Raw genomic sequence first — 17,418 nt, 5'->3', positions numbered from 1 at the left:
CAATGGTCTCACCATCATTCCGTGCATCGTCGACATTTGGGTCCACATCATCATCACCCAATGGTCTAGCGTCATCGTTTCTAACCACATCATCATCATCATCATCAGGTTGCTCTTGATAGAACACTCCCTCGTATGTCATGGGGTTAATGTTGTAGTAATCGTCTTCATTCGGGTCTGGTAGCTTACCATGTGGCGACACCTTGAACACAACTTCCCAACCCTTTAGATACACTTTCTGGCATGCGTAAGGCAGATAATATACTTGTGTAGCTTGGGTAGCCGCAATGAAGAGATCGGCTCCAGCATAGACGGTTGATGGTTTAACTTCGACCAAACCAATGGAAGGCGTATGTTTTAGCCCCTCCCGCGGATCGAACCATCGGCATTTGAACACAGGCAGACTTAGGGTCTCACGCCCCTGGCGGAATTTAACCTCGTATATATTTTGTACCCTTCCGTAGTAGTCTACTGAATTTTGACTGGGGGTGTACACTACAGTATTTATAGTTTTGGGATCGGGGCGGCTGTTTTGGTGCTCCTCTGTATGGAAGCGATACCCATTCACATCATAATTTTTACATGTCATGACGGCAGGGTCAAAACCCATGGAAACCCATCTCAATTCATCATCCATAGATATGTTCGGATCTTTTCCCTACAAGTATAATGGAAATTGTTGCATGCATTAGTTCGGTTAACTAATAAATGTTGAAGTAGGTATTTAATAGGGGAGTGTGGGAAATTACTTTCTCCATGAACCAAGCAACAAAATTTTTACGTCCAGGGTTTCCATGACGGAGAAGAGTAAGTGCCTCCGCCTCAGTAGGAGGATTCACTCCCGTCCATTCCTCTTGAACGAAATCACTAAAAAAAGATAAGCGGTGTTAGACCGGGACTAAGTGAACATGAAACATGATGATGTGGAAGACATAAAGGAATGGTGTATTGGTATTACCTCATCCACACTTCCTCAACTTCCTTGATGTTGTGCAAGATATAGAACATGAGGTCCTCCCACTCTTGTCGTGGCATGTTATAAGATTTCGAGGCCCCAGCCCTCCCACCTTGTGCACATTCTGTAGTATTAGTAAGAGGAGGAAGGGTTGAGTATCTTTGAACTCGGTGTGAGATATCGCATTATTCAAGCTGGATGAAATTCTTTCCAGATAAAAACCTAAAATGGAGGGGTTGGGGCTTTGGCTCCAGTCTCAAACTCTATCTTGTGGTAGACTGCCCTCCTAGGGAGCGCTTGGGCACCTAACTTGTGGGGCATGACATCCCAAATCCATCATTTACATTAGGAGGCCATCGGATTGTTCAGCGTGCCCATGCGGATCCCTACCAATGTCCTAGACTACAAGTTCGACAAACTTCCGGCTTGGGTCAGGATACAAAGTTACCCGGGATGGGCTTGCCCTCTGGATCACGCTGGGTCCTTGCTTGTTCCAACGTCATGCTAGGAATGTATCACGTGCCCATGCAAATCAGCACATGAACAATACAGAGTACTTTGTTTCCAAAAACAATACAGAGAACAAGACCACAAGAAAACAATTTACAAGAACGACTTTTAGGCAGCAGCATCTGGACAACAGGCTTAAAAGCTTCCAGAAAAATGATAGCACAGAGACGCAATGAAGGAGGAGCTTGGTGCACTTCAGAAGAACAAGACGTGGGATCTTCTTCCACTCCCAACAGGAAAAAGAGCAGTTGGATGCAAATGGGTGTTCACCGCCAGCTCGCCAAATTCGTCGATCGAATCGGGCGCCCCGGAACGTCGAATGAAAGTGGTCTTTCTACAACCCTATTTATATGATTTTTAGGGCCCCTTTCCCCCTATCCCTCCCTTATGTTTAGGAGCGGGATCTGCCCAAGAACGAACGAGCTTGTTTTCACTATTTTTGTTTGTAGTTTTCCAGTAATTCTAGATACATGTTTGAAATTTTGGGTCTTGCGAAAGGTTACACCACCTATAGGTTCTGTATTACAGGCCAATCCTACTCCACTAGTACCAATAGGCGGCATAGGGGCTTGTTGAGACCATAGATCGCTTTGCGTAAAGGACAGACAAGAGAAGAAGTCAGAAGGGCAGGTTCTCTTTCATCCATCTTTTCTAGGTGCGCATCTCCATCTACTAAAAGTAGGGGTGGTTGCCATAGATAGATTGGGTCATTCGTAACCTGAAGCATGGGAGAAGGAAAAAGAAGTATACAAGGGGTGCGTAGTTGGTATATGTACGGTATAGACCTTTCTTTGTGAATAGCTAGTTCAGTTACAAGGGTGTATACAAAGGTCTGCTTATAGGTTGAAAAAGCCTGTAGAGATAGCCTAGATAGCCAAGAAGACAAACGAGTGCTTTCAACAATAAGCAATACCCGAGCTTCCTTCTACCAACCAGGATTCCGATACCAATTCCAATCTGGCACAGCACAAGGAAGTAGCGCACCAGAAGAACCAATACGAGAACCCTTCCTTCCAGCCCTTTCCTGTCCGTCCCGACCGGCAGCAGTTGGGTCTCCCCATCTCTCCTCAACTTCCCCGGTCTTCGGCCCGAGCTGTATGAGGCAGAAACTTTATGTATTCCTCTATCCGTAGAGTACATTGAATGTACAGGAATGGCTATAACAGAGTTTCTGTTATTCGTATTAACAGCTACTCTAGGGGGAATGTTTTTATGTCGTGCTAACGATTTAATAACTATCTTTGTAGCTCCAGAATGTTTCCTTGCCTTTCAGTTTATTTCCCGCGATCCTAATCTTTAGTTCCACTTCTGACTGGATGGGAGAAGACCCTCCAAGGTGAGCTGGTTTCGGCCTTCTTTGTGAGCAGCTCCTAACTCGCTCGACGGGGTATGATCGCTACTGTTGCGATCTGAAGTTCATAGAATCTCTAGCGTCTCTTTGTTCGTAACAAATGAGTAACTTAACTACTAATGTGACGAATAGTGCCAGGCGTAGTGTATCACTGGAATTCGATCAGTCTGTTGTGTGTTTCCCAATTGCTCATCCAAACCATCATTTCTTTCTTCCATCCCGGAACGGAGATCTGACCCAAGGAAGGAATTGCCTTCTTTCTCATGCCAACCAGATGGATGCGGTCTGGACCCCTACGAGTGAGCAGAAAAGGGATGAGGAAAGAGCGTTGAATAGATCGAGCCTGGGTTGATACTTGGGCTCTTCTATATTGTATCGAGGCACCTTGTTATGCAGATGGGGAACGTGGTCTGGATAGTATGATGTCCTGAGGTCTGACACCTCCTCTAGGATAACTGCCTCAGCTATGGAAGCTTCAATCTTAGCTTTGTTTCCACATTTCCGTCGGAGATGCTTGTTCTGCCTCTCAGGGCCGTACTGCCAGCGATTTTGCACAGGGCCCCCCAACAATACCTCGTTCGCAAGGTGCAGAATGAGATGTGTCATCGGAGTAAAGAAGCCTGGCGGAAAGATCTTCTCTAGCTTGACTATCAACTCCGGTGCCTTCTTATGCAATTTTTCAATCACCTCTTTACTTACTTCTTTAGCAAAGAGCGTGCGGAAGAAATGGCTAAGCTCAGCAAACACTCGCCAGACATGCTCGGGGACATAGCCTCGAACCATCACCGGCATTATCCGCTCAATCCATACATGGTAGTCATGACTCTTCAGGCCGGTCACTTTGCCCGTTGAAAGATTGACTCCCTTACTTATATTCGATGCATAACCATCGGTGAACTTCAAAATTTGTTTCATCCAGATAAGTACTTCTTTTTTTTTGGCGGTTTAAGGACAAAGTCAGCATCTGGCTTGAACCAGTTTTTTCGACCGCCTGTGGGAGGCTTCATGTTCAGGCGTGGTCTATCACAAATTCTCTGTTGATCGGCTCTAGCTTTTACGTTATCCTTCGTCTTATCAGGAATGTTGAGGATCGTGTGGAAAAGGGACTCTGCCACATTCTTTTCGGTGTGCATCACATCAATATTGTAAGGAAGTTTGAGGTCCTTGAAATAGGGAAGCTGCGAGAAGGGGGTAATGTGCGTCCAGTTGTGCGTCTCACTATATCCCTCGAAGCCTTTGGCTTTGGCTTTGCCTTTGCCTTTGACTTTAGGCTTGAGAGCTTTTAGCTGAGCAAGAACATCTGCCCCCGAAAATGTTGGAATCTCGGTTACTTCATGAACAACCCGGCCTTTCGTGAAGTTCTTCTTGTCTTCCCTGTCTGGATGGTCTGGAGGGAGGAACTATCGATGCAGGTCAAAGGCTACATACTTGCCACCCTTACTCAGCCAAATCATTCGCAGAGCATGCATGCACACTGGGCATGGCATCTTACCACTTGTACACCATCCATAGAATAGAGCATAGCCGGGAAAGTCATGCATGCAATAGTGCAACCAAACTTTCATCAAGAAATTTCTCTGCAGATCCCGGTCATATGTCAACCTCGGAAAGTACCAAGAATGGTGCAAAGCATCCACAAGCGGCTGCATAAACACACCCAATTGCTTCCCCAGGTAGTCAGGCCCCGGAATGATGAGCGACAAGAACATGGTCTTCCGTTGCATTAGGGCACCGGGAGGAAGATTGAGCGGAATTACAAACACAGGACAGCAGCTGTATGGATTGGACGACATACCATATGGATTCAACCCATCACCTGATATGGCTGTTCTGACATTCCCAGCCTCAGCTGCTTCCTCGGGGTATTCTTCATCGAATGACTTCCATGCTTCCCCTCCCGATGGATGTACGATTTTTTTTGGATTGTACCTTATACCTTCCTTGTGCCACTTCATCATTTTGGCAGACTCCTTCGTGATGAAAAGGCGCTGCAGTCTTTTTATAAAATCAAGATACCGAAGAACCTTAACGGGGATGGTTAGCTGCTTTTTCTCACCATCCTCACCGACCACCTCAATGTACCGAGACGAACCGCACTTCCTACAGTACTTTTCATCCGCATACTCGTGCCTAAACAAAAGGCAATTCTTCGGGCAAACATCTATTTTCTCATAATCCATAGAGAGTGCCTTCATGATTTTCTTTGTATCGTACATGCTTTTCGGCAGTTCATGACCCTCAGGGAGGTTGTTAGCCCATACTCCCAGGAATGCTTCGAAGCATTTCTGGCTACAGCCGTACTCAGCCTTGACTGCAATCAGTTGCGAGATGGCATCCAGCTGAGATATTTTCGCACCCGCATAAAGAGGTTTCTTCGACGAGGCCAAGACCTCCAAGAAGGCCTTTGCGGTTGCCTCCGGCTCCTCCGGTTCATTCTCTGAAGGTGTCACATTTGCCGTTTCTGCAACAATGACATCATCTAGCATGTCCCTGACCCCGTCGTCCTCATATCCATCGATGCGTTGTCGCATCACCTCCTCTCTACCACGGTCCTGCTCGGCTATGTTTATCGGTGGCATGTCAAAGTTTGGCATATATCCGTGTGTGCGAAGGTGCTCACTCATGTCCGTCTGATTTCTACGGTGACGTCTGGCACATCTCGCACAGGGGCATGGTGGGATAATTCTCATTGGACGACGGAATATCTCCTTCAAATACACATCGGTTTTCACGATCCACTCTGATGTTACTCGATTCCGACGGATAAAACCACTGTACATCCACTGATTATCTGCCATCCTCTGCTTTTTTGCAAGCCACACAACATAATTAAGGATTCACTTAAATTAATCACATCAAATTTTCAGTTTCTACCGCGTTGAATCCACCTACATCTCTAATAGGTAAAGATGGGTCCTAATCCCACCAGAGGATGTGTAGATTGAGTACGTTCTCCATTCTACCCCGTTCCGAGACAAAATTTTGGCAGCACCTCCCCGCTGTTCTCCAGATACATGTCTCGGCAAATAGTCGAGAGAATGTGCTTCGGAGAACAATGGGGAGGCGCCGCCGAAATCCTGTCTCGGAACGGGGTAGAACATGGAGAACATACCCAATCTACACATCATCGGGCTATCCATGGAAAACGCTGGACAATCCGAAAGAGCTGCGGTGATAAATATGCAATTGAATGCATATTTATCGATGCAACCCTTTCGGACGGGAGACGCCTAGGTTACGTCAATTGACTTGAGAATGAAATCTAGTCACATGATTCGTAGCTCACACTCGGCTGTAGAGGAAGTAGTCGAACACCGGAGGGACAACCGGGGACCAACAGCTCCTACGACGATCACTCCACCGAGATGGAACACCATAGAACCTGCACCGTGACAATAATTAAGTACATCACAATATATTCATCATCATCATCTAACAATCATCGAATCATAAAAATCAGCATCCTATATCATCTCTTCCGCAAAAAAATCATTATCTATCATCAACATCATCATCTATCATCATTAACATCATCATCTATCATGTAACAATCATCATACATTTGCAACTATCATCAAAAAATCTATCATCTAACGTCATGCCCCTTGTTAAAAAAATTGCTTTTCTTACATTTCTCACATTAGTAACAATCATCAAATCATCTATCAACTAACTATGCATCCATCCATCTAGTTACATAACTATGAACAACATCAAAATTATCAACAAAAATCTACAAAGAGGGAGGGAGGGAGCTCACCGTGGGGGAGGGCCGGCTCGGGGGGAGGGGCAGGCACGGACGATGGGCCAGAGCAGGTAGCGGACGGGCAGGCACGGACGAAGTGGCCGCCGGGGCGGGGTCGGGGGGGGGCGGGGGGGGACGGAGGGGGGGGGGGGGAGGGCCGGCCGCGCGGGGATGTGTCGAGGGAGGCCGGGACGGGCGAATACAGCGGCGGTGTGGGCTGATCCGCGCGGAGACAACGGCGGCGTGGGCAGATCCAGGCGGCGGTGCGGCTCGGGGCGGGGAGGACGGCGGTGCGGCGCGGGGCGGGGAGGACGGCGGTGCACCGCGGGTGGGTGGGGGAGACGGGGGAGGCGCGGGCGATGGCGGGTTCGGGGCGGGGCGGGGCGGCCCAGGATTGGTGCGGCGCGGGGCGGCGGGCTCGGGGCCGGCGGTGGCGTGCTCAGGGCGGGCGGCGGAGGTGGTGGGCGACGGCGTGGGTGTGGGTCGGGGAGGAAGGGGAGATGGATGGCGAATGGGTGGTGGGGGCGAACCGCAAGGGGATAAGGTCGGCCCGATGCCGACGGCCTGGCCGTCGGCATAGGCCCGCCCCTTTGCCACGTCATCGATCCGTGGACATGTGCGCTGCTATGCCGACGGCTAAGCCGTCGGCATAGATACTTTGCATTTTTTTATTTTTTTGTTACGGCATTTTTTTATTTTTTATTTTTTTTGTTACGGCATGTGTTGCACCCCCCAACACCATTCCGGCCCAAACCACCCAAAGATACCCTCCGTGTTGGCCCGACGTGGCCGTTTCCCCCCTCCGGGACACGGCGACAGCCACGCCCGTGAGGTCTACACGGCAGGACGGGGGCCGTGGGGGAGTAGTAATGCCACCGGAGCGTCGCACCGGGCCCTCATACATGCGGGGTGGTGTGGTGGCATGTCCGAAGAGGCGGCACGCGTCTCCGGGGTGTGCCCCCCCTCACGGACGGCGCCGCCACCGGCACCTGGAGGGGGGAAACGGACGCGTCGGGTCTACACGGAGGGGATCTTGGTGTGGGTCTGACCCGGATGTTGCTCCAGAGTGTTCCTATGGGCTGACCTAACACAACCGGGTGGGAAGGTCCACTGGTCAAAGCCCGTCTGTGCAAAGTCAAAGGGCTAGATTGCGTGGTCAAACGCTACAGGGTTAGGCAGGACGGGGGCACTTGGGGGGTAGCAATGCCACCGGAGCGTCGCACCGGGCCCTCATACATGCGGGGTGGTGTGATGGCATGTCCGAAGAGGCGGGACGCGTCTCCGGTGCGTGGCTCCCCCTCACGGACGGCGATGACACGATAGTAGACGTTCTGCGGTAACGATGCGGCGTCAATATTACTAAATACTCGGAGTGCGATAAAATCAAGAGTTTTTTTGCACGACATGGGCACATGTGCTATAGGAACGATGGTATTTTTTCATAATTTTTGGTGATGGAGAAGTATCTGAAAAATTCCCTCTACGCGGATTGCCCTTCGCGCGTCTACGGCTGTGGCCGGCGGCCTCCGGGGGCTAGCATGCCGCCAAATCTTGCGTAGGCGGCCTCTCACAAGTCTGGAAGTGTTGTGGTGGTTGCAAACGCCCGGCACGCGTGTCCGGGGTGTGCCCCCCCTCACGGACGGCGCCGCCGCCGGCACCTGGAGGGGGGAAACGGACGCGTCGGGTCTACACGGAGGGGATCTTGCTGTGGGTCTGGCCCGGATGTTGCTCCAAAGTGTTCCTATGGGCTGACCTAACACAACCGGGTGGGGAGGTCCACTGGTCAAAGCCCGTCCGTGCAAAGTCAAAGGGCTAGATCCCGTGGTCAAACGCTACAGGGTTAGGCGGGACGGGGACACTGGGGGTAGCAATGCCACCGGAGCGTCGCACCGGACCCTCATACATGCGGGGTGGTGTGGTGGCATGTCCGAAGAGGCGGCACGCGTGTCCGGGGTGTGCCCCCCCTCACGGACGGCGCCGCCGCCGGCACTTGGAGGGGGGAAACGGACGTGTCGGGTCTACACGGAGGGGATCTTGACCCCACACGTCCGTTTCCCCCCTCCAGGTGCCGGCGGCGGCGCCGTCCGTGAGGGGGGGCACACCCCGGACACGCGTGCTGGGCGTTTGCAACCGCCACAACACTTCCAGACTTGTGAGAGGCCGCCTACGCAAGATTTGGCGGCATGCTAGCCCCCGGAGGCCGCCGGCCACAGCCGTAGACGCGCGAAGGGCAATCCGCGTAGAGGGAATTTTTCGGATACTTCTCCATCACCAAAAATTATGAAAAAATACCATCGTTCCTATAGCACATGTGCCCACGTCATGCAAAAAAACTCATGATTTTATCGCGCTCCGAGTATTTAGTAATATTGACGCCGCATCGTTACCGCAGAACGTCCACTACAAGAAATATGTCAACTTGTGACCACCACTATTGGTCACTGAATGGTCACAAATTTCCATTTATGACCTTTTGATGACCAAAAACATAAGGTCAAAAGCTGGCCGTCGTAAACTGACTATAGCGACCTTTCTTCTGGAATGGTCGTAGACGTTTATGACCAAAATATTCCTACTGTGGCGTTTTGGTCACTAGCAACCTCCCCAGGCCACGTATGCATCCAACGTGGCAAGCTGATGTGGCACAAGATTCAGCCCGGTCCAATTCGGTTTTCTACATTGGCCTAGCCCAACAATTCGACCTTTTATTATTATTATTTTTCCTACAAATTCTGTTGGGCTACATGGGCCAAGCCCAATATTTTAGCCTTTTTATCTCTGGGCTTTGGCCTTTTACAGTCTATTGATTATATATTTTTGAAAAATATATTATGGAGCTGGTCCCACTAGTCATGTTAATCTCATTTATTGATCCCACACATAAGAAAGTTACAAACTAGTCATATTATTTCACAAGTGGGTTGCACTGGTCAGGTTGCCATCTCACACACTATCAAATCACATTCATAATCAAATATTCCAAACAAATAAGAGAACATGTGAAATTCGTCAAATAACACTAGATTAGTGTCTTACAATTTCAGTAGACTATTACAACCCAGGTATACCAGCTATTACAATATTACAATATTACAGTCAAATAGAGCTGACAACTCTTTGCTGAGTAGCACTTCACGGCTTCGCGCTTTTCTTCACGTCTTCGCACTTCCAACTTTCTTAGGCCTGGAGCTCCTGTAAAAGAGGAACCAAGTAAAGAAGTTACACGCAGCTGCTCCTTACACACAGCTATATTTGCTAGAGATCAGCTATCAACTCTTGATATTTATCCAGCGGGCATTGGTATGTGTAGGTACTGATGGAAGGGTGTACCTGGATGTATAGCATGAGAAGGGAGAGCTGGAGCGCCCACCTGAACTGCAGCTTGCCGTAAACCATGTAGGCAAGCACCACCCGACACTTGCACATGCCGAAAAGGAGACCATGTCATCCAGAACACTCATGTGCACCTGCATCAGCCAGAGGCACCGAAATTGAGAACGAAACCAAAATTTACACTAGACAGAAAATTAAAATATAAGTGTGGCATCGCATAGCTAAAGAAACCATATAATGTACCATAACATTTGCAAAAATGGAGCTGGTTCTCTCTAGGATTACTAGTCAGCTCACACTTTAAACATAACATTTGTTCATCTTATATAACAAAAAAACTTAGAAATGTCGATCGACTGCTCCAGAAATGCAATATGTAAACCCAGCTGGAATTGATAACTACAAGCTACAACAACTCAAAGTGGCAGTAGCTAAAACGCAAGCATTGTTCTCACAACCAACCAATACTTCATTAACAGGTCACACATCAAAATCTATGTTTAGAATAACTGTTGAAGATGGGTTCAGCTTCGATGCCTAGAATAACTACTCACGGTGAAATCTGGACATGTATAGCAGCTACTAGTATGCAAAGGTTATCATGGTGCTACTGGCAGGCACTTCCACTGTTTAATTCTCCGCTGATCATATCAGGTTGCAAAATCTGTATAGTATTAGGTATAGACTAAGCAATACTGCATAGGCCTTTTCTTACTGGTGTTCGGTTTATAAAAAAGTTGGCCAACAACATCTATACAGTATTAGCATCTGTTGCTAGATTCTGGCAATCTTACCAGCATCGAAACACAGGCACGACACACAGATCAAATCAGGGCGAGGCAGACATTCTACCCAACGAGGACAGCAGCCTATCCCACTACCAACTACCATCTCAAAGCGCTCGGGCAAACATCAGCTCACCTGATGAGTAAGGCCCTCTAGATGTCCCTTTGGGGGAGCTTGATCGCTCTGCTCTTCAGCAGCAACATCAGGCTCCGGATTCGTGGCACCTGCGGAAGTACTGCACACCCCAGTCTGCAAGAGATTCAGACAAACACATGAAGAACCAGCAGCCTCCAGCGGGATACTGAAGAAAATTCAGTTAAAAGTTCAGAACTCTGTCAGCTATTACTGAAATTCCTCCCCAAAATGAGAGAGGAGATGGGGTTACCAAGTACAAACCAACATTCTTGTTTTATTAATTTAGTCTGCTAAATGTCGGTAAAATTACTAAGAAACTAACAGCGTCTCCAGTGCAGATAGGATACAAAGTTTCAGATGTGTTTTGCAGTTATATTACATACAGACTGAAGAAATTGACAGAGCACAGTGCAGATAGGAGATGATGTTGGACATGCTACCAATTGTTTGCCTGTTTTGGGTGTTCGTGTTGTGCCCAACAGAGTGGGGATCCTCTGCTACAGGCTGGTGGCGGGCAATGGGGATCCTTTGTTGTAGATGATGAGGAGACACCTCGGGCTTGCAATAAGAATAATATAGGATGAGAATAATATACGATGCTTCGCTTGCAATAAGTAAATGCATCATGAAGGTCACAGATCCGCATACAGAATGAAGTTATGTAGGATCAGCAAGCTACTGGGAAATATAATCCCAACAAGCAAGCAAACCCGCGCGACTTATTTTTAATATATTTAATAAAGGCACTCAGAATTGTGTTTCTGTATGCAGCGTGCTTTCAAGATCACACTCTGAATCTCTACTGTGATATCAATGAGAAATGGCCATTTGTGCTAATTATCTTATCATGAATGCAAATCTACATTTCCACCACAAACCCACAATGATTCTGGCTTCTTATAATGGAAGGGGATCATAAAGAAGAGATTGGAGGGCTCATAGGTGGATGAGTGCAAGATGCTGCAGGAGAGAATGCCTGCAACTAAGCAAATTGACATTGAAAATTAACACTAGAAACCTTGAGACGGAGACGGACTAGAAACCTTGAGCAGCACCTTCTAGCCCCAAACCGAACTCCTAATAATCACTAGAAACCTTGAGTAGCACATTCTTGCAGGTATACGTACCGGATATGGAGACGGAGACGGGCTCCTGGGAGAGCACACACCGTATCTGCTCCAGCGAGTAGGGGTGCTCCAGGTCCTTGATGTCCTGCACCGTATCTGCAAACGCCCAAATCAATTCCCCGTCAGTCAGTGAAGCTAAGAAAATCAATGGAGTAAAAAACCAAAGAAGGAAACCGAGGGATCCGGGCGCTTCCATTACCGAAGACATCGAGCGCGTCGAGCGCCTCGTGCGCGGGGTGGACGGCGTGCTCCGGCCGCTCGTGCATGAGGCGGGGGCGTCGGCGAGGAGCCAGCGGAGGTGGCGGTGGAGGTGCGGCGCCGAGGGTGTTGCGAGCGCGGCGGCCCTGTAGCGGAAGGCGCCGAGTGAGGCATCAGGGACGGGGTGGGTCGGCGGGCGGAGGACGAGCGGCGCGGGGTCTGCGTCCTACGGGAGGCGAGGAGGAGCGGGTGGTGGCGCGCGGGCGCGGGCGGCAGCCTCGGCTGAATCGGGGGTCGCGCTTGGCGACTTGAGGACGCGCGCGCCCGATCTGGCCTGATGAGAGGAAGGAGCGGAAGGATGGGGTCACCGTGGTGAGCTCGGCGCCACCGGAGGGCGGGATCGGGCGCCGTAGGTGGTGGTGGTGGCGGCGACGAGGAGTGGTGCAGGGGAGAGGAGCTCGCGTTGGTGGGTAGGGTTTGGTGGAGAGAGGAAGATACGAGTGGTGCGCCGCCGCCAGGGACAAGGGGAATGAGATGGAGGAAGGGGGATCTGAGCTAGGGTTTGGGCTGCGGCTGGGGTATCTCTTTTCCATTTTTTTTATTTTTTCTGTAGATAAATGGATGGATGGATGTGGGATGGAGAGATGGATGGATGGATGGGCGCCATGTCATCGATCCGTGGGAAGAGTTCCGATTGGTTCGGAAAACCAATGATTTAAATAGTTTCCAAGTACTAAAAAATAGAGGGATTTTGTGAAGTAGCTATCAAAAATATTTTGCAAAAGGGTACCCCACAAATTTTCACTAGAATTAGACCACATTTTATGGATAAGTACTAATTTGTATGCATTTCTGATATTTCTAGTAATTTTTAATCATTTTTCGAGTGACCAAAAAGAGGTTTTTTTGTGAAGAACTTACCAAATAATTGTTGCAAAATTGGACCAAATCACTTTTCTAAAATACTAGGCCATATTTAATGCACAATTGACCAAATGGTTGGGTCTAAAAAGTTTTGATCCACCTCTCGTGAAAAAGACAATTTTTTGCCGATTCACGTGGAAGCGGGTCAAATTTGAACTGTAGCTGCCTTATACTTTGCTCTTTATTTTTTCCAAAAATCATTTCTAGGTACACAAGTATCTATTTAATCAGAGAAACACTAAAAAAATTCCAATATTCAACCACTAGCTAGGAACGGTCATTCCCACTGTTTTGACCGCATTTTGAAACGGGCATAAAAAATTCAAAAAAAATCAAAAAATTGGGAAACCTTCGCATTGTGTCATTATATGTGGCCAAGTTCCAAGGAAAAATAATAAACTTGTAATACGGCAATTATTTTAAAAAGTGTTCTCAGAAACGAGCTATCACGTGTGGAGATCAATGGCTTTCAAGCCAAATGATCAATCTTATGCCACATTCATGGCATAGTTTGTTCAAATGATCTCATATTGTGGACAAGAGTGCATATTGGAATGACAAACAATGTTGCCTAAGAAAGTTTTCATTTTCTTTGGACGAAAAAACTATTTTCGATTTTTCGAGTGCCCAAAAGGAGGTTTTTTTGTGAAGGACCTCCCAAATTATTGTTGCAAAATTGGACCAAATCATTTTTCTAAAATACTAGGACATATATAATGCACAATTGACCAAATGGTTGGGTGAAAAAAGTTTTGATCCACCTCTGGTGAAAAAGACAAATTGCCGTCGATTCAGCTGGAAACGGGTTTAATTTGAACTGTAGCTGTCTCATAGTTTGCTCTTTATTTTTTCCAAAAATCATTTCTAGGTACATAAGTATCTATTTAATCAGAGAAACACCAAAAAAATTCCAAGATTCAACCACTAGCTAGGAACGGTCAAGCCCGCCGTTTTGACCGCATTTTGAAACGGGCATAAAAAATTCAAAAAAAATCAAAAAAATGGAAAACCTTCGCATTGTGTCATCATATGTGACCAAGTTTCCAGGAAAAATAATAAACTTGTAATACGACAATTATTTTAAAAAAGTGTTCTCAGAAACGAGCTATCACGTGTGGAGATCAATGGCTTTCAAGCCAAATGATCAATCTTATGGCCACATTCATGGCATAGTTTGTTCAAATGATCTCATATTGTGCACAAGGGTGCATATTGGAATGGCAAACAATGTTGCCTAAGGAAGTTTTCATTTTCGTTGGACGAAAAAATCATTTTCCATTTTTCGAGTGCCCGAAAGGAGGTTTTTTTGTGAAGGAACTACCAAATAATTGTTGCAAAATTGGACCAAATCATTTTTATAAAATACTAGGCCATATTTAATGCACAATTGACAAAATGGTTGGGTGTAAAAAATTTTGATCCACCTCTCGTGAAAAAGACAAATTTCCGCCGATTTAGTTGGAAGCGGGTCAAATTTGAACTGCAGCTGCCTCATAGTTTGCTATTTATTTTTTCCAAAAATCATTTCTAGTTACATAAGGACCTATTTAATCATAAATACATGGTTTGGTGGCGATACGTCGAGGTTTGGACGGTGGCCGAGGGCCCCAACTCTAGAGCGCGTAAACTCGCATGCCCGTCGCGTGGTCACCGCGTGACCGTAATATTGCCATGTGTTCTGGGCGGCCTAGGCATGTCTAGTGGGTTGGGCACTCCCTAGGTTGGTGCTAGGAAGAAAATTACAACATAAGATTCTCACGAGGAGACCAATCGATGCTCAAACATGAATTAGCAGCCAAGTGTTTGATTAGCGGTACGGGAAATGCACATGGCCAATGGGCGTGAGTTTTGGCTGAGGATGATCATCTACTAAGGAGAATGTCTTCACAAATTTTGAGCTCAAAAGGAGGATCCTAGGTGGTACTTGCTTTGCAAAGTACCACGCTGGACAAAAATATGAATGTTGAAGCTGGGCTCAAAATAATGAATGGAGTGAGCTGAAATTTTGTGAAGGATGGTTATTTGGGCATAGGAAAGCATTGTAGAAAATTGATACCATTTGTACATGCCAAAGTAGTACTTCCTTCACAATGCTCTTCTATGGACAGAAACTTGGGAAAAACTAGTGAGAGAGATTGGATGAATCAAATGAGCTCAAAATTGGTGTAGGTAAGTTACTTAGGTATGGTCATGTGCTGGTAAATTTTCAGATCATTTGGGTAAGCCTAGCTAGTACTTACTTCACAAAGCTTCTCTCGAGATAGAAACTTTGCAAATTTCCCGAGAAAGATTTACTAGGAAAATTGAGCTGAATATTATCATGTGGCAATGATTTGGGTATGGAAGAGTGCCCGAAAAGTTTGAGGGTAATAGGAGGGGTCTATATAACACTTGCTTTGCAACATGCCAATTTGGCCATAAAATATAAATTGAACCTGGGCTCACATAGATGATTTGACTGAGCTGCAATTTGGAGGAGGGTGATAATTTGGACATATGAAGGAACTGTATAAATTTCATGTCATTTAGAGATATAAAAAAGGTACTTCCTTCACAATGCTTCTAGGTGGACAAAAACTTTGGAAATTTGCCGAAGAAGATTTGCTAGGCAAATGGAGCTGAATTTTGTCATGCGGTAATGATTTGGATAGGAAAGAGTGCCCAAAAATTCCGAGGGCAATCAAGAATATATAAATAGCACTTCCTTCATAAAGTGTTGTTGTGAACAAAATAGGAAAATGAATATTGTTGAATTAGTTTTGAACTAGGCAAGGAAGGATTTTTACATATTTGATTATGCCCCAAAGAATTTATGAGATTTTTTTGGGAATTTTGGGAATGATAGAAATATAGGTTGCTTCACAACCTAGGGCAAAAACTGCCACATGGACATGACACATAGGCAAAACTGATGAGATGGCGCCTAGTCATCACAACCCACCACAATCTACAAGGCTATGACCATCTATATTGGTCATTAACAACTAGAAATAAGGCAGCGGACTAGCACTGTTTGCTTTGTGACCATTTCGTGTAAGGAAATTACGACCTTTCTGACCAAAATGGTCGCAATGGTTTAGGGTTTGGAGCCCCCTGAACAGCTTTTGACCAATTGGTCTAAAATGGTCATAAATTTATAGCCAATTCTTCGAAGGTCACTGACAGAAGGTCATAAGTTGACATATTTCTTGTAGTGGTCTACTACCGTGTCATCGCCGTCCGTGAGGGGGGGCCACGCACCGGAGACGCGTCCCGCCTCTTCGGACATGCCACCACACCACCCCGCATGTATGAGGGCCCGGTGCGACGCTCCGGTGGCATTGCTACCCCCCAAGTGCCCCCGTCCCGCCTAACCCTGTAGCGTTTGACCACGGGATCTAGCCCTTTGACTTTACACGGACGGGCTTTGACCAGTGGACCTCGCCACCCGGTTGTGTTAGGTCAGCCCATAGGAACACTTTGGAGCAACATCCGGGCTAGACCCACAGCAAGATCCCCTTCGTGTAGACCCCACGCGTCCGTTTCCCCCTTCCAGGTGCCGGCGGCAGCGCCGTCCGTGAGGGGGGGCACACCCCGGACACGCGTGCTGGGCGTTTGCAACCGCCACAACACTTCCAGACTTGTGAGAGGCCGCCTACGCAAGATTTGGCGGCATGCTAGCCCCCGGAGGCCGCCGGCCACAGCCGTAGACACGCGAAGGGCAATCCGCGTAGAGGGAATTTTTCGGATACTTCTCCATCACCAAAAATTATGAAAAAATACCATCGTTCCTATAGCACATGTGCCCACGTCGTGCAAAAAAACTCTTGATTTTATCGCGCTCCGAGTATTTAATAATATTGACGCCGCATCGTTACCGCAGAACGTCTACTACCGTGTCATCGCCGTCCGTGAGGGGGGGCCACGCACCGGAGACGCGTCCCACCTCTTCGGACATGCCACCACACCACCCCGCATGTATGAGGGCCCGGTGCGACGCTCGGGTGGCATTGCTACCCCCCAAGTGCCCCCGTCCCGCCTAACCCTGTAGCGTTTGACCACGGGATCTAGCCCTTTGACTTTACACGGACGGGCTTTGACCAGTGGACCTCGCCACCCGGTTGTGTTAGGTCAGCCCATAGGAACACTTTGGAGCAACATCCGGGCTAGACCCACAGCAAGATCCCCTTCGTGTAGACCCCACGCGTCCGTTTCCCCCTTCCAGGTGCCGGCGGCAGCGCCGTCCGTGAGGGGGGGCACACCCCGGAGCCCCAAGACGGGCGTCTACGCATGCATGAACACTTTCACATATGCATCGGGACCCGTGCGATGTTTCGGTGACATAGCTACACCCCGAATCCCCCCACCAACCAGA

At 47.8% G+C, this 17,418-nt stretch overlaps 1 protein-coding gene across 3 annotated transcripts; it reads right to left on the bottom strand.

Moving 5' to 3' along the window:
- Positions 1 to 9,519: 9,519 nt before the first annotated feature.
- On the bottom strand, positions 9,520 to 12,704 carry LOC125524846. 3 transcript variants are annotated; one of them, XR_007290985.1, is made up of 6 exons: positions 12,142 to 12,702; positions 11,943 to 12,038; positions 11,256 to 11,373; positions 10,816 to 10,929; positions 9,892 to 10,028; positions 9,520 to 9,753 (listed from the first exon to the last, which is right to left on the bottom strand). XR_007290985.1 is itself a non-coding variant. In XM_048689868.1 (5 exons), exons 1-5 carry the CDS (start codon positions 12,148 to 12,150, stop codon positions 9,644 to 9,646), a joined length of 426 nt encoding a protein of 141 aa, XP_048545825.1. In that variant the 5' UTR covers positions 12,151 to 12,704; the 3' UTR covers positions 9,520 to 9,643. The 3 variants fall into 3 exon arrangements, 2 of the variants coding, with proteins under 2 accessions (XP_048545825.1, XP_048545826.1); XM_048689868.1 differs by lacking the exon at positions 11,256 to 11,373 and having other exon boundaries at positions 9,932 to 10,028; positions 12,142 to 12,704; XM_048689869.1 differs by lacking the exon at positions 11,256 to 11,373 and having other exon boundaries at positions 12,142 to 12,700.
- Positions 12,705 to 17,418: the final 4,714 nt, after the last annotated feature.

Source organism: Triticum urartu, chromosome 7 (genome assembly GCF_003073215.2).
Source record: "Triticum urartu cultivar G1812 chromosome 7, Tu2.1, whole genome shotgun sequence".
Classification (NCBI taxonomy): Eukaryota; Viridiplantae; Streptophyta; class Magnoliopsida; order Poales; family Poaceae; genus Triticum; species Triticum urartu.
This window is presented reverse-complemented; position numbering and strand designations above follow the sequence as displayed.